Genomic DNA, 22,895 nt, shown 5'->3' with positions numbered 1-22,895 from the left:
TAGGAATATAATAGTGGCAGGATAGATAAACTGCTCTGCCTCATGGAGTTTATAATCTAATATAGTCTAATTTGAAAGTGAGGATCCCTACATTTCTAGAGCCTTCTGTGGGAAAGATACACATAATTAGAATCTCTAGGCACATTAGTTTTCCCATGTACCTTGAGAGTGAAGGAAGATACTGTATTTAATGTTGTGCCTGGCAGGATGAGTTAAATTTTAAGTTATTTTAATTTTAGCTCATTTGCTTCTGCTCCCTGTGTTCGGGGCTCTTTGCTCCAACTTCAGTTAAGAGATTTTGGAGTGTGGAGTCCAGCCGACATGGGTCCAGTGTAACACCTGCCACTGACTGGCTGATTGCTTCACCCATCTGGGCTTATTTTTCATCTGTAAAAGAGGGATAGAAGTGCTTCTTTTGAGTGTTAGGTTGAAATGAAAATGTAAAGCTATTAATGGTATGTAATAATGGTTAGCTGTTAAGAGTAAATTTCATCTTTAACATTAGCTTAAGCACAACAATATTAGAGATACAAGTCAGAACCCGGAAAATCGTGTAAGTATTTAAGTCTACTGGAAAGGTTTGAGGCATCATACTCTACTGTTCTTTTCCATTAGTGCAGGTCAAAGAAAATTAGTTCTATAAAATTGTTTCTGTGAATCACCATCTGCTTTGCTTATTTGTTCCTCAAGGTGGAGCTCTTGTTGTTTATCAGATTGTAGCTTTTATCTTGACAAAACATAAAGAAGCAACAACTAAGAAAATTAGATGTTCTGAGGTGGTTTTTTTTCTTTTTCAATAGGTATGACTGGTATCAAACAGAATCTCAAGTAATCATTACACTTATGATCAAGAATGTTCAGAAGAATAATGTAAATGTGGAATTTTCAGAAAAAGAGGTTATTACAGTCTTTGAACTATTTTTTATTTTGAGATTAAATATTTTTATTTGCAAATATAGTATATTGCAGAATAATCTATAGCAGTTGATCACATACACCATTTCTTCCTGAGATGTGGAAAATGCTGATGAAAATCTGAAGCATGGCTTTTCAGCTTGAATGATTTTAAATTTTGAGACAAAAGTATTCATACTGTAGGTTATAGCTAGATGTGCATTATTTTCTTTTTCTTTAGATTTGAAATTCAAAGCAGAACTTGGTTGACAAATATAAAAGACATTAGTAAGATATGTGATTTGGTTACATTTGTGTGGTATACTTTGTGAAAAAGGTCTGCTTATTTGTTGTGTGATTTATATGTCTTAGAATTTACTAACCACATTAAATTAGTGTGACTTGTAATAACTTGATTTCTTAGCATTTAGTAGAAAACTTCAATGATATTTAAGTTAGTGGTAGAAGTAGATGTTTTGCATATGACTCCTTGCTTTTGTTACATATTGTATTGTTTTGCTTTTATATCTTGAGTTTTCTAGAGATTTAAATGTTATATATGTGTTTGAAACATACTATTTTCTGCTTATTTAATTATGTACGTGAGAATCCATGTAAAGGAGACCAAGTAGGAAAAAAAGGATTATTTTGAATTTCTTAAATCTGATATTCCATATAAAGTGTTTAAAACAATCTGCAGCAGTATTGAAGTTCTGCAATTATATTCAGTTTAAGTATTTTACCTTTCATTATATAAATTTATAAAAACATGCTGCCAATTTTGTATTCATTAGTTGTCTGCTTTGGTGAAACTTCCTTCTGGAGAGGATTACAATTTGCAACTGAGACTTCTTCATCCTATAATCCCAGAACAGAGCACATTTAAAGTACTTTCAACCAAGGTAAGACAATTTTAAAAGAGTTGTCAGTAATGGAGACATCTGACTGGCTCAGTAAGAAGAGCATGTGACTCTTGATCTCAGGGTCATGAGTTCAAACCCCACATTGGGTGTAGAGATTATTTAAATGAGTAAAAGTTGTAGTAGTAGTATTTCCAAAATAAAGAAATACTGGTTAACTAATTGCCTGTGCGATTATAAGCTTATAGATCCTTTTAAGCACATATTTTCAAATTAAAAGGAACAGGTTAAATGGGCACCTGGGTGGCTCAGTCAGTCGGGCATCTGCCTTCAGCTCAGGTCATGATCCTGGAGTTCCAGGATCGAGTCCCACATTGGGCTTCCAACTCAGAGGGGTTTCTGCTTCTCCCTCTGACCTTCCTCTCTCTCTTGCTTTTCTCTCTCTCACTCTCTCAAGTAAGTAAATAAAATCTTAAAAAATAAAAAGAAAGAGACAGGTAAATAAGGACAATAAATTTTGAGTAACAGTTTTCCCCTCCCCAGATTCTAGGACAATGGAATTTAAAAATCAATTTAACCTCAGTAGTGTTTGTATACTTAAGATTGTTAAATTTCTTAAAGAGGTTTTCAAAAAAAAGATGAAATTATCAGCCTCTCTTTAGGATTTGATACCAAAAGTCTCTTCTCTTAAACTTGTCTCTTTTGATGTATAAATATTTTCTTACCCTACCTTAACATAGTTAAAAATACAAACTACTGTGAAGATGAATCTGCTCTTTTTTTTTTGTTTTTTAATTAAGCTGAATTTTAGAATACTTTATGAGGGAATACTGAGTGGTTTAAACTGCAGTTCGAGTAATTATATAATTTTTAGATTTCTTTGTATTTTCAAAAAGAAGTAAAAAATGCGATAGAATTAAAATTCATAGAATGTTTTAAATAGCAATCAGAAGATGTAGGTAGTATAAGTAGGACAAGTACTGAACTGAAAAATAAAAAAATCTGACTCTGGTTCTTTGCCCTGTGAATTTAGACTAGTCACAAAATTATTACAGGACTATTCACTGTCCTTTAAAATGAGAGATATGGACTAAATGAGCTCTGAAATTTTTTCATCTATAAAATTGTATGAAGGTATATAATGAGGTATGACAGCAGATGATATATGTATACTTTTTCCATTACTGCACCTTCTTTATACACATGTCTTACAACATACTATGTTAGTAACTGTTGAGTTTAAGTTCTAAGGATGTGTGAATTTTCCTATCCTAGGATAGAATCAGGGTTGGCCTTCGTCTGGGAAAATATGGTAACTGGGCCTGCAGAAAGAAGAGGATACCTGCAGAGCATTTGAGCAGAAGTGCAAAGTTAAGAAGTGGTAGTTTTTTGTTTTTTTTAAAGATTTTATTTATTTGACAGAGAGACAGGGAACACAAGCAGGGGGAGTGAGAGAGGGAGAAGCAGGCGCCCCGCGGAGCAGGGAGCCCGATGTGGGGCTCCATCCCAGGACCCTGGGATCATGACCTAAGCTGAAGGCAGACGCTTAACAACTGAGCCACCCAGGTGCCCCAAGAAGTGATAGTTTTTTGCATCTAGTTAGAAGTGATTTGCCCACTTATCTATTTGAAGATTACAAAGTACAGAGCTGTTAAATTATGAGTGAGAGAAGAAACAGTTGTTTGGGTGATAGAAAGTGAGAAAAAGGGATGAAATCTTAGCAAGATTTTGGTCTTACACATAGTGTAGAATTTGTTCAGTAAAAGAAGTTGGGTAAATAACCACAAAACTCTAGCTAGATTTGGGTCAGAAAGTCATGAGTTTGGCATTTTTGTACATATTTTTATCAACAGGTTGTTAATGCATGTTCTTTTGAAGTAGTTTAATAGATGGTAAATGACTTAAAAACTTGTGTTACTGGGTCTCCTCATAAAATTTATGGAAGAATAGAATGGTAATAAATACATAAGTTTGTGTGGCTAGAATTGAGGATGTTAATGAAGCACTGTTATCTCTCATTCTTTAATTCTCTTTTGAAACTTGAGTGCTTGTTGATGCTAACCATTCTGCAACCCCACCCTGCTGTTTTCCCAGTTTGCTTTCTTGGTCCCTTCAGTCTTTAAATGCTACATAACTACTTCTCTCTTTTGTATAGTAGTTTTGTATAGTAGTTTATAGTAGTTTCATTCCCCTTGCGTTTAGTCTGTGAGGATGAGAAGCAAGTCATATTTGTGTGTTTGTATATGCTCCAGGTAAGGATGCCCCAGTTAACTCCACAAACAATGAGTAATTTTTTAGCGTAAGTATGATCCATTTGCTAAATTTGCCTGTATCTCTGTGTATTGTACATAGTCTGCTGCTCAGTAATTGTTTAGTGAATGAATTTAAATTGGATTCTGATATTAACCCTTTGAAGTTGACAGAGTATTTTTATTCGTTTTGTAGATGAAAAGAAACAGGTTCATGGACTTTAAATGCTTTCCCCGAGAGTTTACATAGTTACTAAATTGTTCATCCTGGCCCAAGAGTAATACTTTTATTTCTGGAAAGCTAGTGCTTCTTTGCTTAGGTTTTTCTAAGTTCTGTATTAAAGAATTAAAATTCTTAAGATGTCTAATGGAAGATGATTATTTTTCTTGTCTTAACCCAAAATAATATATATTAGTTTTGTTAGACTACCAACTTTTAAGCTGTATTTTATGGGAAACAAATTGAAATAATTGCACTTAATTTTATCTTAAGGGAAATGAAAGTTTTGAATCTTTTTTTCATACAGCAGAGGGAGACTGTTAAAATACTGAAAATAAAATTTTTCTGTGGGTTACTGAGGCTTATTTAATGATACTAAAAGAAAAATAAGTCATTTGACTTTTATATGTATTCAGGTGTCTTGAACCCTTTATGTGAGTTGAGAAAAGAATTGTTCTGTTTAGAAGAATCTGTTTAAAATTAGAGATTCCATAAAATCTGTGCTTTAAAACGGTTGTTTCTTTGCTTTGAGAATCCAGTTTCTTTTCCACCTTCAAGGTTGAATAAATGTTGCATATTCATGTATAATCGTTGGTTAAGTGTTATTAATTCAAGTGAAATATAATTTGCAATGGAAATAAGAGAAGTAGGACCCTTAAATTAATGAAATAGCCTTTCTTAACCAAATATTTTACAATGTCGTATCTGGGTCTTTCCAAGTCAGAATTCGATTTTTTTTTCAGTACCTCTGATAGTTTTTTCTACCCTTTATTGAATACCAGCTTTCATATCTGCCTGTTAATTCATTTTCTTTATTAAGAAACTGTAGTGTTTCTTTTATTCCATCTTGTTAATTTCATGACACTATTCTCTGCTCACAATCACAAGATTATAACTTCAGTGACAGCTATGCTGTGAAATACTCATTTTAAAGATTAATATTCACTCCTTCTAAAAAACTAGAATTTTCAAAATCCTTTGGAGTAAATTTACCCTTGTAGAAATGTTCTTCTGGGCACCTGGCTGACTTAGTTGGTGGAGTGTGTGACCCTTGATCTCGGGGTTGTGGGTTCGAGCCCCCTGTTGGGTATAGAGATTACTTAAAAATAAAATCTTCAAAGGGGAAAAAAAAATGTTCTTCTATTCCTGTTTTTTGGTTTTTTGGTTTTTTTTAAAGATTTTATTTATTTATTTGACAGAGACACAGCGAGAGAGGGAACACAAGCAGGGGGACTGGTAGAGGGAGAAGCAGGCTTCCTGCTGAGCAGGGAGCCCGATGTGGGGCTTGAACCCAGGACCCTGGGATCATGACCTGAGCCAAAGGCAGATGCTTAACGACTGAGCCACCCAGGCACCCCACTTCTATTCCTGTTTTTAGTCAAAGCAGTTTTTTTGTATTATAGCTATATAAAATATGAAGGCTTTTAAATGGAATTGTGGGAAGTAAAATGTCTTTACTTGGAGACAAATAATTGCTCCCTTCTTAACTCAATAAAATTGAGAAGTTTTAGAGTGAATTCCTTTTCTTAATATTCATAGAAGAATCCTGATGATGATGTGATAAGAGTTGGAGATGTTTGGGCAGGATATTTCTGCTTTTTTAAACACACAGAGATGTGGGGGTTTTTTGATTGTTTTAGGTCTTTTTTTTTTTCTTTAAGATTTTATGTGTTTATTTAGAGAGCACACACGCGAGCAGAGGAGCGGGTCTGGGGAGAGGGAGAGAGAATCCCAACCAGACCCCGCACAGTGCAGAGCGTGAGGCAGGGCTCAGTCCCATAACCCTGAGATCATGACCTGAGCCAAAATCAAGAGTCCGACGCTTAACTGACTGAGCCACCCAGGCGCCACATGTTTTATGTCTTTGATACAGTGGTTGTGGTAATAGTTTCTGTGTTTTTTTTTTAAATAAGTGATTAGTTGCTGTAATCCACAAATCGTTTTTTGAAGTGTATTCTTGCCCCCTTTTCTACTATTGCATATTCTTATTTTCAAAAGAAAAGGATTTTACTACAAGTACTGCCTATAGCTGTCTTTTTAAATTTAACCATACATTTTGGATAATTTTTTGATGCCCTTAAGTATTCTACAGCAAAGTATTCCACTGTGTGCATTTATTGTAGCTTAGTTAACCAGTCCCTACTGTTTGACCTGTGCAGAATTATAGTAGGTAACTGTTTTGACTGCTGTGTATTATCCCATGTAATCCACACAAATACTGCATGGTGTAGGTATTTTTATCACCTATTTACAGGTATAAACTGAACCCAGAGATGTTAAATAATTTGCCCAGATTTTTTTAGCTAATTATGATGATGAAGATAATGATAATAGCATTCAGTTATTTGCCAGACACAGTGCTCTGTTCTTTTCCCACATGGTTTCATTTAACCCTGATAAGAACCCTAAATGAGGTAGACCCTATTAATCACTTTTTACAGGAGAAACGGGCTCAGTGAGATTAGTTACTTGTTCATGGTCATATTTCCAACAGGTAGCACCTATTTATGACTCTTCTCTAAAATTATAATACAGTTGATAGTTTTTGTCCTGTTTTTAACCTCTGCTTATTTCTGAGGAAATAAGTAGAACTTCTAGCAGTAAAAGACACTTCCAGCAAGTTGTCTGTCTATCTTGGCTGTCTCATCTCTAAAATATGGATGGTAATCTCCTTTTACAGGGTTGTTCTATTAACTGAGCTGACATACACGAAGTACACAGGGTTTTAATAGTGCTCAATAAATGTTATTGCTATTAGTATTTTATCCTGATTATTCAGATTTTTATTCAGGTTATAAAAGCAATAAATGCATATCATAGAAAATTTAGAAAAATATAAAGGAGCTGAGAAAGTAATCAGTCTCACTACTAATGACATTTTGACAAACTTCTAGGAAACTAGAATATTTAGATCTTTCACTACAGGTGATATATACTGGAATTTTTTGTTTATGGGAATATTTCTTAGTGATTTCTTCAGGAAGAATAGAGACTGTGATCTTAGGTACTATCACAGTGCCTTGCCCACAGTACTCAGTAAATACTTGAATTGTACTATTAGAACTTCTGTGATTTTTTAGTTTCTCGTCATTAATTACTGTCTTCTGCATTTTAAAAAATGATTACAAAATGATTTGAGTGTAAAAATAAAGATGGTAGATGTGTGCAGTATGGCTTCAGGAAGACTGAGTTTACTCTATTTTTGGAGGAAGCGGTCATGTACAGCCATTAAACACGTAAAGAGCTGAGTAAGAGACTATTGGGAAAATTACATTCTAAAGGTCAGGAACAATTGTTTAATGACTACAGCCTTGAAACAGATGGTTGTCAAAACTTTGCCTGAAAAAGTTTAGCAGTAAACTGCCACAGCTCTCTAGTCTCTGAGAAAGATGCCCTCACGGTCAGTCTGTGACAGCAAGTGGGAGGTTTACCCTCCTCCTAAGAAGGTGGTGTCTGGATGCCATGACCCTTTTGGGGTCATGGCTTCCCTTTAAATCTGAAGTTATTTCATTGGAAAATATTAAATGGTCTGTGTAAAGAATTGAGAAGTGGGTGATAGTATGCAAAATCATGAAAACTTAACAATCTGGAACAGCAGGGATTCTTACTTAGTAATCTGTGAATACTGCTTTGGGATATTACTGAAAACCTTCCCCGGGCATATGAGAGGAACATTCAAACCAAGGTTTTAAGTTAACTTGTAAATGATTTTGACTTAAATGAACATAGAATAGCTTATTAATAGTTGCAATAAAAATACCTGCAATTGGGGCGCCTGGGTGGCTCAGTTGGTTAAGCGACTGCCTTCGGCTCAGGTCATGATCCTGGAGTCCCTGGATTGAGTCCCGCATCGGGCTTCCTGCTCGGCAGGGAGTCTGCTTCTCCCTCTGACCCTCCCCTCTCTCCTGTGCGCTCTCTCATTCTCTCTCTCAAATAAATAAATAAAATCTTTAAAAAAAAACCTTTTAAAAAAAATAAATTAAAAAAAATATCTGCAATTGGGCTGTTGGTTACTCTTGGAGATACCTGCCAGGATCATTAAGACTTAAAACTTCATTTTTAAAGGCACGTATAAGCGTTGAAAGTGAAATAGGGGTAAAAAGGAATTCACAGAAAATTAGCTCCCCCCACTTTTATCTTTTTAAAAAGCTACTTTAAGTGTGTTTTATTATGTGCAGCTATTTTAATGAATGGATTAAATATAATTTCAGGTTCAGGTCAGGGTGTCTCACTTGATACACGTTGTTACTAAGAGCTTTGACTTTGGCCTTACAAAGACCTCTTGATTCATACGGCACAATTACTCCAGTTACAGTGGCTTCAGTAGATGTGAGTGCTAGTGTATGCTGCCCTCTAGATGAAACAAGGAGCATTTTATAGACCGTGCTTAAGTGCAGAACAGGAGGTGCGAATAGAGGGTGCCCTGAGGCAGAGGTTAGTTAAGGATAGTGTTGCCAGGTCTTCATTTCCAGTTGAGTTGAAAATTAAAGGAACAAGATGAAGTTTTAAATTTTAGGATGATAATATCCCTTTTCAGTAACTGTTGCTGTGTCATCGCCAGCTATTAGATTTTTGCCCCTTTTTGATAAATATTCCAGCAGTAACAACTTAAAATAACCAAATTATTATCACTTAATACTGTGTATGAGAAAATATAGGTAGTGTTTTACTTTATAAAAATTAGTCATTCATTTTAGAGAATTCTAGAGATCCTTAAAATTGTTTTTATGTAGAATTTAAACACATAAATTACATTAAAAATACTGTACTTTTGGTCTCTTTCCCAGTGACATTTGTTTCATGGTTTTTTCACTATGAAAACAGTTTTTTGTTAAATTTCTGTGCTAAAGAAAATACAAATACTCAGACTATCCCCCTTCTATACCATCACTTCCTATCTGATTAAAATTATTGGCAGATTTCTTGGTTAGTGTTTAGTTAAGGTATTTTAAAATATAAATTTTAAGGATTCTGACACTTAATGCAGGTGGTAGAAAGATTACCAGTAATTGCTAATTTAAATGATTTATCTGATTTAATGGCGTTGAAGAACCGGCATGAATAGGCTTTTCTTTGTTACATTTGTCTTTTGATTTTTTTTTCCTATTTACAAAAGTAAATCCTTTTCTTAGAAAAAATTAGAACATAAAATTCTATTTTGAGGCATGTGTGGGTGGCTTAGTTGGTTAAGCATCCGACTCTTGCTTTTGACTCTGGTCATGATCTCAGGGTCATGAGATGGAGCCCTGCATTGGACTCTGTGCTGGGTGTGGAGCCTGCACTTAGAATTTTCTCTCTACCTTTCCCTCTCCCCGCGCTCACACTTCCTTTCTCTCTAAAATATATTTATAAGACTGAGGGCGCCTGGGTGGCTCAGTTGGTTAAGCGACTGCCTTCGGCTCAGGTCATGATCCTGGAGTCCCTGGATCAAGTCCCGCATCAGGCTCCCTGCTCGGCGGGGAGTCTGCTTCTCCCTCTGACCCTCCCCCCTCTCATGTGCTCTCTCTCTCAAATAAATAAATAAAATCTTAAAAAAAAATATATATATATATATATATTTATAAGACTGATAAGATCTTTTTATAAAAATTCTATTTTGATTCTTAAACTGTTTGCATAATAATTTATTAGTGCTATAAATGCTGATTTTGCTAGGCTTAAATTGGGAGTGAGCATTATTTGAACAAGGAAAACAAAAGGTATATGTAAGTGCTCCGTGAGTGTATGTTACGGTTAAGGGTGGACTCTAGGGGACCAGCCTTGATTAGATAATTAAAGATGCTTTTAATATTTTATTTTAATAAGTGAAGCTAGTTCAGCATTCAGAGGCTCTTCATAGTTTGCCTTACACCTCTTTCATCTGTATTTTTTACTGTTCTAACATAAATCCTGGACTTGAGACAAATTGGTCTTGTCTGTACTCCCTGATGCACTGTGTCCTTTGAAACCTCAGGGCTCCAGTTTCAGGCTGTTGCTTTTGCCTCTGGAGACCTCCCCCTTCCACCATTGCAAATGCTCCTGCCCCTCGAAGCTCTTCAAGATGCACTGAAACTTTTTCTTTTCACACCCATTTGTAATCTCTGCTAAACTTTTAGAACATTTATTTGCCTCTTGATCAACTTTCTTTTAGTATCTCACCTACTTTCAGATGGCCAAGAACACGTTTTTAGTATTTTAAAAGTCCACCACATCCCTGAAGATTACAACTTGCTCATATTGGGTGTTTAATAATTATTGACTGAATTATTATAAAAATTTTAGCATTAGTTGTATTATTTTTATACAATGATAAGAATTTGTCTCAGCTCTCAAATGGGTTAATGTACAAGCAAATGTGGTAATTCCTTTATTTTTTTAAAATATTGATTTATTGGGGCACACGTCGGTTGGGCGGCTGCCTTTGGCTCGGGTCATGATCCCAGGGTTCTGGGATTGAGCCCCATGTGCTGCTCTCCCCCCCCCCCCCCCGTGTGCTCTTTCTCACTCTCAAATAAATGAGTTCTTTAAAAAAAAAAAAAAAGATTTATTTATTTATTTTAGAGCGCGTGAGCAGGGGGAGAAGCAGAGGGGGAGAGAGAAAGCGAGAAGGAAAGGGAAGCGGACTCCCCGCTGAGCATAGAGCCCGGCAAGGAGCTTGATTTCAACAACCAGAGCTGAAATCAACAGTCAGATGCCTAACTGACTGAGCCACCCAGGCACCCCTATAGTAATTCCTTTAGAACAGGGTTTCTCAGTGGGGGGCGCTGTTGACATTTTGGGTTGGATAATTCTTTGTTGTGGAGGGGTTGCCCTTTATGTTGTAGGGTGTTTAGGAGCATCCCTAACCCCCACCCCAGTTGTGAAGACCAACAATAACCATAAACATTGCCAAATCACCCCTGGTTGAGAACAGTGCATTGGAAGAAAAAAACAGGAATTTCAAGACTTAATTATAGCTTATAGTATGTATGTATGTTGTTTTTGAAGGGTGGCTTTTAAATAGAAACAAAATGTTTCAAAGTTCTTCAAATTTAACCTAGTATAATTTAAGGAAATTTTCTTGAGGGCACTGTTAATTCTTACAAAATTTTATGACTTAAGGAAATTGCATTTGTTTTTTACTGTTTTGTATATTTTACATGGAATAATAAATTTTTTTTGGTGTTTCCTCCAGATTGAAATTAAAATGAAAAAGACAGAGGCTGTGAGATGGGAAAAGCTAGAGGGGCAAGGAGATGTGCCTAAACCAAAACAGTTCATAGCAGGTTTGTTTTCTGGCCTTGATGAACTTTAAATTCATATTGTGTTACATAGTTGAAGTTAAATAGTAATGAGCATTCTTCCTACTTTCATTATTTATGTTCCCAAGAAAAGATATATTGAGTGCAATAAGATTGCTCTGTAATGAATACAAAGTAGCCTTTCATGTGAAGTTTCTACCTTTTTCAGTTCTTCAACTCAGAATACAAGTGAATGCTGGAATAAACCCTGAGGGCGTTGGGTTTATATTGTTTACCCAGTCACCGTATGACATTAGTTGAGGGTTGTTTTTGTGTGTTGCCCTTTCCTATTGCTGCTTTTTGGGTTGTAAGTGGATTAGAGGTTTATTCTGCTGAAATAATATCCTCCTCTTCCCTCTCCCTTTCATTTATTCCTTTCTATTTCTTCTGATATTGTCAACTCTAATTTCCTGGACTTTCAGGGCTTCACAGAGTAAAATACTAACCCATTTCACTCTATTGCTCCTAAAGAAGTGCTCACAAACAGGTCATGAAAACCTAAGAAAAGCCTAGGAGAAGAGTGGAAAACTAGGGTTGATTATTTTTAATACTGTAAGGGACAGACTACTGTATGTTGGGTCAATTTTAAGCCTATGCAATAGACAGGTGTTTTTCTAATGGAATGATTAACCTGCTAGATACTCTTAGAACTACAACCTAAGAGTGTATTTTATAGCAATGGCCTCATTAATGAAAGGAGAGAAATTTCTTTTTGATTAATGTTCTGATTTGATGACTAAAATGAGTTAATACTGTGTTTCAGTTACTTTTAGATTTTTCACTGTTCTTTCTGTAACATAAAACAGATTTCCTTGTGGCACCTTTTAGAAAACACTGAGTTAGCCAACAAATCATTCATTTTATTTTATTTTTATTTTGAAATAATTTTAGATGCCCCTAGAAGTTGCGGAAATGATGAGTTCTCATGTACTCTTCACCCAGCTTCCCTGCATAATAACATCACAACTAGTCTATTGTGTAATTAGCAAAACCAGGAAAATTGACACCAACAGATAATTTTTTAGGATTGAAATATTTGAAGTTGGTATTTCTGCTTCACATTTTATTTGAAAGACAGAGGAAAGATGTTATGTGCTTCTTTTGGGTCTGACTCGCAGAGACTTGGGGGCTGAGGTTTATATATAGCTCAGAAAGCATTTAAAAAAACAAAACAAAACACTTTAAATGTAGTATCTCACTTGATTCTAACAACAGCCCTCTATAGTAGGCAGACCTATTTTACAGGCTTCGAAAGTAAGCAACTTGCTTAAGCTCACCCAGCAGTTTTCATTGCCTAGGACTAAACCCTGGTCTTCACGGTCTGGGTCTGGTTCTTACATAAACCCTATATGTGATACTGGTTGTTGCTGCATCTTCTAACAATGGAAAAAAGTCTCTGCTGACATGACTATCTTTGCAGTTATTTGATATTACAATGAATGAACAAGGAAGTTAGGTTACCTATCCATTCCTCAGTAGTTTATCTACCATCTACAGGTGTTAAAGTTTTTCTGAGATTAAATATAAAGATTTTTTAGTGCTATGGTTGCAAAGTTTTTCTAAACTCAATGCCTTGGATATTTCAGATGCTATTCCTTCTGTCCTGTTTTATATTTTTGTAAGGAATTAATATGCTTGTCAGATTCCTGTGTCCTGCAAGCTGGAGACTGCAGATAAGGGCAAGTTGCTTGACCTGTCTGGGCCAGTTTTCTTATCTGTAAAATGGAGGTTAGAACCTGTGTTCCCATTCTTCTGGGGAGTCAGCATTAGGATTAATTAAACCCATGTTTTTTAGGCTTTTAATTTACTATGACATATTTTTTTGTTTCTTTGGCTACTAGTGAAAATGCACATAGACACACGGGATTACTGATAGAGGAAGGGTGGGTAGATCAGAAAACTGTATGCTTACCCTAAGTAAAATTGTGAGGGGTGTTGTTTAGTTTTGTTTTGCTGGGGAGATAGGCAAGAGAAAGACTTACAGGTGAAGAGAAGAGATGGAACAACAAACTGAATGGTTAGTGGTTTCTCATTTCTGAACTATTTTGAGGAAAGGGATATAGAGAGGTAGTAGTGGAAGGAGGGACATGTAATGTGTCCTAATTTATTAATAGGGAAACTTTGAATCAGGTTTTTTTAAGCTCTGTAGCTACACTGTCCAGTATAGTCACCACATGTATCTGCTGAGCATTTGAAAATGACTAGTCTGGATTGAGTTGTGCTGGAGTATAAAATACCAGATTTTGAAGACCGTATGAAAGAAAGAACATAAAATGTTTTAATATTGATCATGTTGAAATGATACCATTTTGAATATATTAGGTTAAATAAAATATATTATTAAAATGCATTTCACCTGATGATTCTTAGTAACACGGCTACTAGAAATTTTTGAATTATGTATGTGGCTCACATTTGTGGCCTGCGTTATATTTCCATTGGAGAGTGAACAGAACTGCTCTTATAACTTCTAGGTAGATTACTTTTTTTTTTTTTTTAGGTAGATTACTTTTTAATTACTTGGGTGCCACCATCTTGATTCCCTTAGTCTTTAGGATAGCCTTGGCAGTGCCCTGAGCCTCTGGGCCAGTCAGTAGCCTCTCTGGTTGTAAGCAGCCTCCATTTACCCCAGTGTGCCCTACAGGTACTGTTATTTTCAATGTGTGCGTGAGTGGACATTGAACTCTAAATGATCACATGGTGTATTTTTCAACATTCAAGAATTGCTTATTATCTCCTATTGAAGTAATCTAATAATTTAATGTGGGGAGAGGATGGAGTCTTAACTCACTGTCTAATGGCATGGATTTGTATTTTCAGTTTAGCTCTACTCTGAAAGAGAAGCACCTCAAAAAAGTCACATTTTTAACATTAAAATCTTGTTTGTAAGAGAAATTTCTTAATGAAGCATTATTTAAAAACACTATTTTTAGAATTGTTTATACTATCTCTGCAACTTTTCTGTAAATATAAAAGTTCTAGTATACTTCTCACTCAGTCCCCTCATTATTAACACAAAGAATCTGTTTTTAATCTAATTTTGCATAATATATCAAAAATGTACACTTTATTAGATTTTGCTCAAAAGAAACTTCCGGATTTTACATTACGCTGATTCAGTTTTTAGAAGTGTAAATCTGATTATTGATGTATCTATCAGAAAGACATTTATTATAAACATGAAATTTAGTGACCTGAACTATTTGCTAAGATGTTCTATATACCATGGTCACAAAGTTTACATATTCTTGACCTAATCTTCACATGTTGGTTAATCACTTCTGTCTTTTTTACTCCATAGATGTAAAGAACTTATATCCATCATCATCTCACTATACAAGAAATTGGGATAAATTGGTTGGTGAGATCAAAGAAGAAGAAAAAAATGAGAAGTTGGAGGGAGATGCAGCTTTAAACAAATTATTTCAGCAGATCTATTCAGATGGTTCTGATGAAGTGAAACGTGCTATGAACAAATCATTTGTAAGAACATAAGCTTGAAAAACACATATTGTGGTAGTAAATTTCAGAAATTTTATAAGATTACGTAGGCATTTTGAAACCAAATTGCATGTATTGTAGTTGGGAGGCCTTTTTGAATAGGCTTCATCTGAACATTTCTTTCTCCTCTAAACTTAGAGTAATTATTGGGGAAGTTGGAAACTTGTGGGGGAGTTGAGACTCAAGTGGTTTATTCCAAATAAATATTTTTTAGTCATTGAGTTAGAACTTGGAAGGCTAAGAAATACTCTAATTACTGCAGTTGGATTTATCACAATAGCTGAAGGAGCCTCCATTAGAACCATATATAGTGGCCTCAGTGTCAGAGATGAAGAATATAGACAGGAAACTGCCAGAACAGTGTTTGGCAAGTAGAAAGTGCATATTAATTACTCATTGGTTTGTTGATTAAGAAAATAAGGCCCAAGACAACCTAAATATCACCCCGAATTAGGCCTCAAGTTCTGAGATTTTAACAACAAGTCATCTCTGTTTAACTAGGTTGATTATTTTGCATTAGTTGTGATCATTTGACTTTTATCAGTAGCTTTGGAAATGTGACTCTCTTCTTTTAAGGCATTTAGATTCAAATTAGTACTTAGTTAATAAATGTCTTTTGAGACTCAGATATTCCACAGAAGTTACTGTGTTGTAACTGCTCATGATTGAGCTTTTCACTGTTGATTTAAAAAAGTTTTTTTAAACTTTTTATGTTGAAATAATTATAGATTTATATGCAGTTGTAAGAAATAATGCAGAGATCCCTTGTATCCTTTACACAGTTTCCCCTAGCGGAATCCTCTTGCAGAACTATAGTACAGTATCACAACCATGATAATGACAGTTCAGATAGAGAACATTTCCACTGCCAGAGGATTCCTTCACTGTTGTCATTTTATACCATGCACACTTCCTCCCACCACTGCCTCTCCTTAACTCCTGCCACCACTAATCTGACAAGTCTTTGTGAGATACATAGTTTGCAAATACTTTCTCTCAGTCTGTAGTTTGTCTTTTTATTTTCTTTTTTGCAGAGCTAAAGTATTTAATTTTGATGAAGTTCAGTTTATCAGTTTTTCCTTTTATGGATTATGCTTTTAGTACAAGTCTAAGAGCTTTTAGTATCAAGTCTAGAACTTTTGCCTAGTCCTAGATCTGAAAATTTCTTTCAATAAAAGTTTTATAGTTTTACATATTACATTGAAGTCCATGATCCATTTTGAGTTAATTTTTATATATAAAGTTGAGATGTAGGTTGAGGGGTTTTTTTTGTATGTTTTGGTTTTGGTCTGTACGTGTTCATTTGCTCCAGAACCAGTTGAAAAACTGTCTTTCTTCCATTGAGTTGTTTTTGCATATCTCTAAAATTACTTGCGCGTATTTGTCTCAGTCTATTTCTGGGTTCTCTGTTTCATTGATCTACATGTCTATTCCTCTGTAATATTACAGTCTTGATTATTTTAGCTATGTAAGTTTTGAATCCAGGAAGAGTCATTCCTTCTACTTGGTTAATCATTTTCAAAATTGTTTTAGATATTCCAGTTCCTTTGCTTTTCCACATAAACTTTAGAATATTTTGTTTATATGTATCAAAATATCCTGTTAGGAATTGCATTGACTGTATATCAGTTCGGAGAGATTGACATTTTTACCGTGTTGAATCTTCCAATCCATTTATTTAGATCTTTGATTCTTTCATCAGCATTGTGCAGTTTCCCACATGTAAATCCTAAACATGTTTTGCAAGATATACCTAAGTATCCTTTTTTTTTTGAGTGATTGTAAATTATATTGTATATTTAACTTTCGTGTCCATATGCTAGTATTTAGAAATACAGTTGTTTTTTTTATCTTACATTCTGTGACCTTGCTAAACTCACTTATTCTAGGGAATTTTTTTGTAAATTACATGTGATTTTCTATGTAGACAGTCATATCTTCAAAGAGGGACTTTTTAAATATGGTATTTGTGACTTTTATCTCCTTTTTTTTAGCTGTATTGCAGTGGCTAGAACTTCTGGCACTATGTTGAAAAGTGTGGTGAGAGTGGACATTTATGCCTTGTTCCCCATTTTAAGGGAAAACCATTCAGTCTTTCACCATTAATTATAATGTTAGTGGTAGGCTTTTTGCAGATGCTCTGTCAGGTTAAAGTTCTCTATTCCTTTTGTGAGATTTTTTTATCATGAATGGCTGTTGACTTTTTGGAAGGTAGCTATTAGGCTCACCACGATACCACCAACACTGCACAGCTAGCTGTTCACTTTTTGAATTTGAATGCTTTTTCTGCATTGATCAAAATGATTATGTGATTTTTCTTCTTTAACCTGTTACAACGGTGATTTTATATGATTAATATGATATTTCTACTAGAACCAACCTTGCATCCTTGGCATAAGCCTCACCTGGTCATAGTGTATAATTCTTTTTGTATTTTGCTCAATTTTACTTTCAGATACTTTGTTAAGGATTTTTGTGTCTATATTCATGAGGGATATTGGTCTGTAGTATTCTTTTTTTGTATGTCTTTTTCTGGTTTTGGTATCTGTGTAACACTAACTTCATAAAATGAATTGGGAAGTGCTCTATCTTCTTCTGTTTTGGGGAAGAGATTATGTAGAATTGGTGTTAGTTTTTCTTTAAACTAGTGAAACCATCTGGGCCTGGATATTTCTTTTTTGGCAAGATTTTAAATTACAAAATTATTCTAATAGTTTATAGGACTGTTCAGATTATCTGTTTCATATTGAGTGACTTGTGGCAGTTTGTGTTTTTGAGCATAAATGCTATTTAGTTTGTCTAACCTGTCAGTGTTGGTAGTATTTTCTTACTGTTTTTGTTTTGATATTTACAAGGTCTGTAGTGATACTCCATTTCATTCCTATGGCGGTAATTTGTGTCTTCTTTCAGTCTTGAGGTTTGTCAGTGTTACTGAATTTTTTTTTCCCCCACAGAATCAGCCCTTTGTTGACTTAAGAAATTTCTTCAGTTTTTTATTAGAAATTCCATTCATTTCTGTTCTTTTTTATTTTCTCCCGTCTGCTTGCTTTGGGTTTATTTTGCTATCTTTGTAGGTTGTTCAGATGTTAATTAGATTGTTGATTTGACTTTCTGTTTTCTGTTGTGTATGTTTATGCTATAAATTTCCCTGTTAGCGGGGTTTTAGCTGTTTCTCACAAGTTCTAATGTTATATTTTCATTCGGCTTAATATGTATTTTGATTTCAGTTGAGACTTCATCACATGGATTGTTTAGAAGTGTGTTGTTCAGTTTCCAAGTGTTTGGAGATTTTCCTGTTAACCTTGTTATTATTGGTTTCTAATTTTATTCCATTGTGATTTGAGACTATGTACCATGTGATGTACATTCTTTGTTTTATTGCCTAGCATTTGGTGTATCTGAAGTTTATGTTTCGCTTGAAAAGAAGGTGTGTTCTCTTGTTAGAAGGAGTGTTCTATAGATGTTGCTTGATATTGTTGAATTCTTCTGTATTGCTGATTTTGTCTTGTTCTGTCAATTTTTGCTTCACATATTTTGCAGCTCTTTTTGCTGCATATGCATTTAGGATTGCAGTATCTTCATGGTGGATTGGCCTTTTTATCATATATACATGTCATTCTCTAGCTCTGGTAATTTTCTTTGCTCTGATATTAATGTAGCCAGTTCTTCTGTCTTTTGATTAATTTTTGCACGATGTCTTGTTCCATTCTTTTATTTCTTTTTTTATTTTATTTTATTTTTTTTTAAAGATTTTATTTATTTATTTGAGAGAGAGAGAATGAGAGACAGAGAGCACGAGAGGGAAGAGGGCAGAGGGAGAAGCAGACCCCCTGCTGAGCAGGGAGCCCGATGTGGGACTCGATCCCGGGACTCCAGGATCATGACCTGAGCCGAAGGCAGTCGCCCAACCAACTGAGCCACCCAGGCGCCCCCATTCTTTTATTTCCAACCTATCTATATCATATTTAAATTGATTGAGTCCTACTGTTTTTTAAAGTGAGTTTCTTGGAGACAGCATATAGTTGGGTTATATTTTTTCATCTCTTCTGCTAGTCTCTGTCTTTTAATTGACATATTCAGATCATTTACATTGAATATAATTACTGATATTTTAGGACTTTAATTCTACCATTTTATTTTTTTTGTTCTTTTGTTTTTCCTGCCTTCCTCTGAGAGTACTTGTAAATATGTTTTAGTTTCATTTTTATTTATTTATAATTTTTTTTAGTGTTTCTTCTTTGTATAGCCTTTTTAGTGGTTGCTCTGTATACTAGCTATATTATACATAGCTTATCAGAGTTTACTTGTGTCATTTTCTTGTCAGTTTGAGTGAAGTGTAGAAACCTTACCTCCTCCCTTTATGTCCCTTTACTCTCTCTCATTTATAATTTTCACAGGTATTTCCTCTACATACATTGTTAATTTTCATTCAACTGTCACATGTAATTTAGAAAGCTCAAGAGAAAAAGCAAATTCTGTTTTATTTGTTTTCATTTCTAATGTTCTGAGGTTCTGTTATTTGTTCTTATTTTAGAGAACTTCAGGCATTATTTTTTTAATAATAATAATAATAATTTTTTTTTTTTTTTTTTTAAGTAGGCTGCATGCCTAGAGTGGAGCCCAATGCGGGGCTTGAACTCAAGACCTGAGCTGAGATTGAGTCATATGCTTAACTGATTCAGGTGCTCCCTGGCATTCTTTTAGATCTGCCTGTGACAGATTCTCTGTCAGCAAGGATTTCTTTGGGTTTATTCTGATTGGGGTTTGTTGAATCTGTAGGTTTATGTGTCTTGCCAGATTTGGGAAATATTCAGCCATTATTGCATTGAGTACTTTTTCAGATCTACCTTCTTCCTGAAACCTGAGGATATAAGATAAATATTTTGTTACAGTATCACACATCCCTGGGACTTCTTAATTTTATCTCTCTTTTCTCTCTGTTGTTCAGATTAGGTGATTTATATTGTCCTGTTTTCAGGTGCACTGATGCTTTTCTCAAAAGGTCCCTTCTATTCTGTTCTTTAGCGTTATCCACTTACCTTTGTATTTCAGTTGTAGTTTTTGATTCTGAAACATTTGATGGTTCTTTAGATTTTCTTTTCTTTGCTGTATTGTTCTATTTTTCATTTGGTTCAAGCAAATTCATGATTTCTAGTAAAGCATTTTTTTACTATGATTACTTTAAAATCTTTGTCAGATAATTTTAACATTTTTCTCATCTCAACATTAGCATCTGTTGATTGTCTTTTTTTAAAAAAAAAATAGAATCTGAAATTTTCCTTGTGCTTGGTGTTTTTTACCAGCAACAAGTGATTTTCAGTTGAAACTTGGATGTTTTCATGTTCTGCTGTGAGACTGGATCTTATTTAAATCCTCTATCTTAGGGACACCTGGGTGGCTCAGTCAGTTAAGCGTCTGCCTTTGGCTCAGGTCCCGGGGTCCTGGGATTGAGTCCTGCATCAGGCTCTCTGCTCCGCGGGGAGCCTGCTTCTCCCTCTCCCACTCCCCCTGCTTGTGTTCCCTCTCTTGCTGTGTCTCTCTCTGTCAAATAAATAAATAAAATCTTAAATAAAATCAAATAAATCCTCCATCTTATTTGGCTCTCTCTGCCAGTCACTCTCAGAGGAAGGGAAGGCACTGCCTCATTATTGCTAGGTGGAGGTAGAAATCCAGGCACCCTAATCAGCCTCCTTAGACATCCCAGGGCATCTCTTCACTACTGATGGGAGTGGGGTAGATACCTCTGTGGTTTTCACTGATACCACAGGTAGCAGAGGAGGTGGCTTCATGATAGCCCAGCATGGGTGGAAGTCTAGGCTCCTCACCCAGCCTTTACTGGCCTTGGGTGCGGATGGCACCACAGTTTTTTTCTCTGGTGTCTAGTACGATGGAGCAATTATAGTCTAAAACTTTTCTGTCTTCCTAAGCTTTTTGTCTGTCTTCATCCTTTAGCTAGAGAAGCCAGGTTTCCTTTTGAGCTTTTTGTGTGTGTGCCTCTTAGTGTTTCCAGCTTCTTCAGCAGCAACTCTAGGACATGAGGTAAAAAAGAAAACCCAGGGGACTCACCACCATGTTATGTTATTCTTGCCTCCCAAGGTCCCTAGCTGATCTGTCTTCTTTCCTTCATCTTTTAGAGTCTTCTTATGTTTGTTTACATATATATAATGTCCAAGGTTTTTAGTAGTACTAAGTGGGAAGAATAGGGTAAAATACATCTACTCTGTGTCCCCAGGAAGAGAAGTCCGTTTCAGTATTGACTTTTTTAAGAGTATGCTAGACAGAATAGCAGTGTGTGAAATTTCAAAGATAGATTATAGAATCTGCATCCATTTTCATACAGAGGCTTTGCTAATAGTAATTGAACCATATACACCCATAAATATACAAGCCACCTGGAACATACCAAGTGCTTCTGGGAAAACAAGGAAAATAGACTCATCTATGATCTTCCAGTCTAATTGGGGAAAAAAAGACCCAACATGTACAAAATAATCAGAGGAAAATGCTAAATTGCATTGCAGTCCATAAGGAAAGAGGGGAAAGTAAATGTCATCAGTAAATATCAGATTATAAACTAAATCTGATTCCTTCATCTTCATAGAAGTAGTTTATTATATAGAATTTATCCCTTTTTATTCAAATTTTTTAAAGTCTTAAATTCCAGTTAGTTACTATACATGTAATATTAGTTTCAGGTGTACAAAATAGTGATTCAGCACTTCATATATCACCCGGTACTCATCACAAGTATACTCCTTAATCCTTATCCCCTATTTAACCCATGCCCCCATCCACCTCCCCTGTGATAACTGTCAGTTTGTTCTCTATAGTTAAGGATCCATTTCTTGGTTTGCCTCTGTCTCTCTCTCTCTCTTTGCTCCTTTGTTTTGTTTCTTAAATTCCACATATGAGTGAAATCACATGGTGTCTGTCTCTGACTGACATTTCAGTTAGCATAATATCTTCTAGCTCTATCCATGTGATTGCTAATGGCAGGATTTGTGTGTGTGTGTGTGTGTGTGTTTGTGTAATATTCCATTGTATATGTGTATGCCACTTCTTTTTTCTTTTTTTCTTAGATGTGGGTTAGGATTAGGTTAGGGTTAGGGTTAGGGCCAGGGTTGAAGGGTATATGCCTCGTATCCTGCAATTTGGAGAACTCTCCAGAGGGCTCAATGACATTAGGATTGGGGTTAGAGGTTTAGGATGTTAGTGGGTTTATATTAATGAGAGAAGATTTGTTACTTGAATGACAGTTTATACACAGTGTAGTTCAGTGAGGTAAGCACAAGGCTCATGCTATATGCTGCTAACATATGTTTACATATACTTATGTCTTAATGAAAGAAGGTGTTACTTAAAACATATTATATGCTGTATAGTTTCATTCAGGTAAGAATAGGTTTATTCCCACATGCTTCTACTAGATACTACATTTACAAACATTCATATCAATATTTTATTTGAAGTCTATCATGTGCCCAACCGTTGTGGCTTAGATCTAGGATACAAGTGTTAGTAAAATATGTTCCTTGCCTTGTAGGGGCTCTCAGCTTTAGTTGGAACCAAGGGTACGAAGCATATAAAAGAAAGCAGACCCTTAAAATTCTAACAGTGTAGTGTGATACATATTAATGGTAATTATGCTCATACAGAACACAAATTCTACAAAGGTAGAGTCCTGATTAGGGTCAAAGGAGGCCACAGAGAAATGGTGAAATGTTATGTTTAGAGGATAAAGAATGGGAAAATAAACCGGTGGGGAAGAACATCCCATGCAAAGCAACCCATGTAAGGGAGCTTGACAGGGAGTGTGGGGCATGAGGTTATATTGAGGTTCCAGTGTAATAGTCGGGTTTGTAACTATATACATATGCCAGCAGCACAGCTGATCATGTAAAAATGTTTAGAT

The 22,895-nt window shown here is 35.2% G+C and overlaps 1 protein-coding gene across 2 annotated transcripts in view; it reads left to right on the top strand.

The window, feature by feature from the left end:
• Window positions 1-22,895, top strand: part of SUGT1 (SGT1 homolog, MIS12 kinetochore complex assembly cochaperone) — a 59,332-nt gene that overhangs the window by 15,528 nt on the left and 20,909 nt on the right. The window contains exons 9-12 of one of the 2 annotated variants that reach the window (XM_064586029.1): window positions 801-897; window positions 1,689-1,796; window positions 11,377-11,467; window positions 14,784-14,998. In XM_064586029.1, the coding sequence (XP_064442099.1) occupies window positions 801-897; window positions 1,689-1,796; window positions 11,377-11,467; window positions 14,784-14,977 (490 nt within the window). In that variant the 3' untranslated portion in view covers window positions 14,978-14,998. The remainder of the gene's footprint in view (window positions 1-800; window positions 898-1,688; window positions 1,797-11,376; window positions 11,468-14,783; window positions 14,999-22,895) is intronic. The other variant, XM_045869545.3, reaches the window with a different exon arrangement.

Source organism: Mirounga angustirostris, unplaced genomic scaffold (genome assembly GCF_029215605.1).
Source record: "Mirounga angustirostris isolate CCGP_5_RB_7025 unplaced genomic scaffold, mMirAng1.0.hap1 SCAF_3, whole genome shotgun sequence".
Taxonomy (NCBI): Eukaryota; Metazoa; Chordata; class Mammalia; order Carnivora; family Phocidae; genus Mirounga; species Mirounga angustirostris.
The sequence above is the reverse complement of the archived record's forward strand: the minus strand, read 5'-3'. Positions and strand labels throughout refer to the sequence as shown.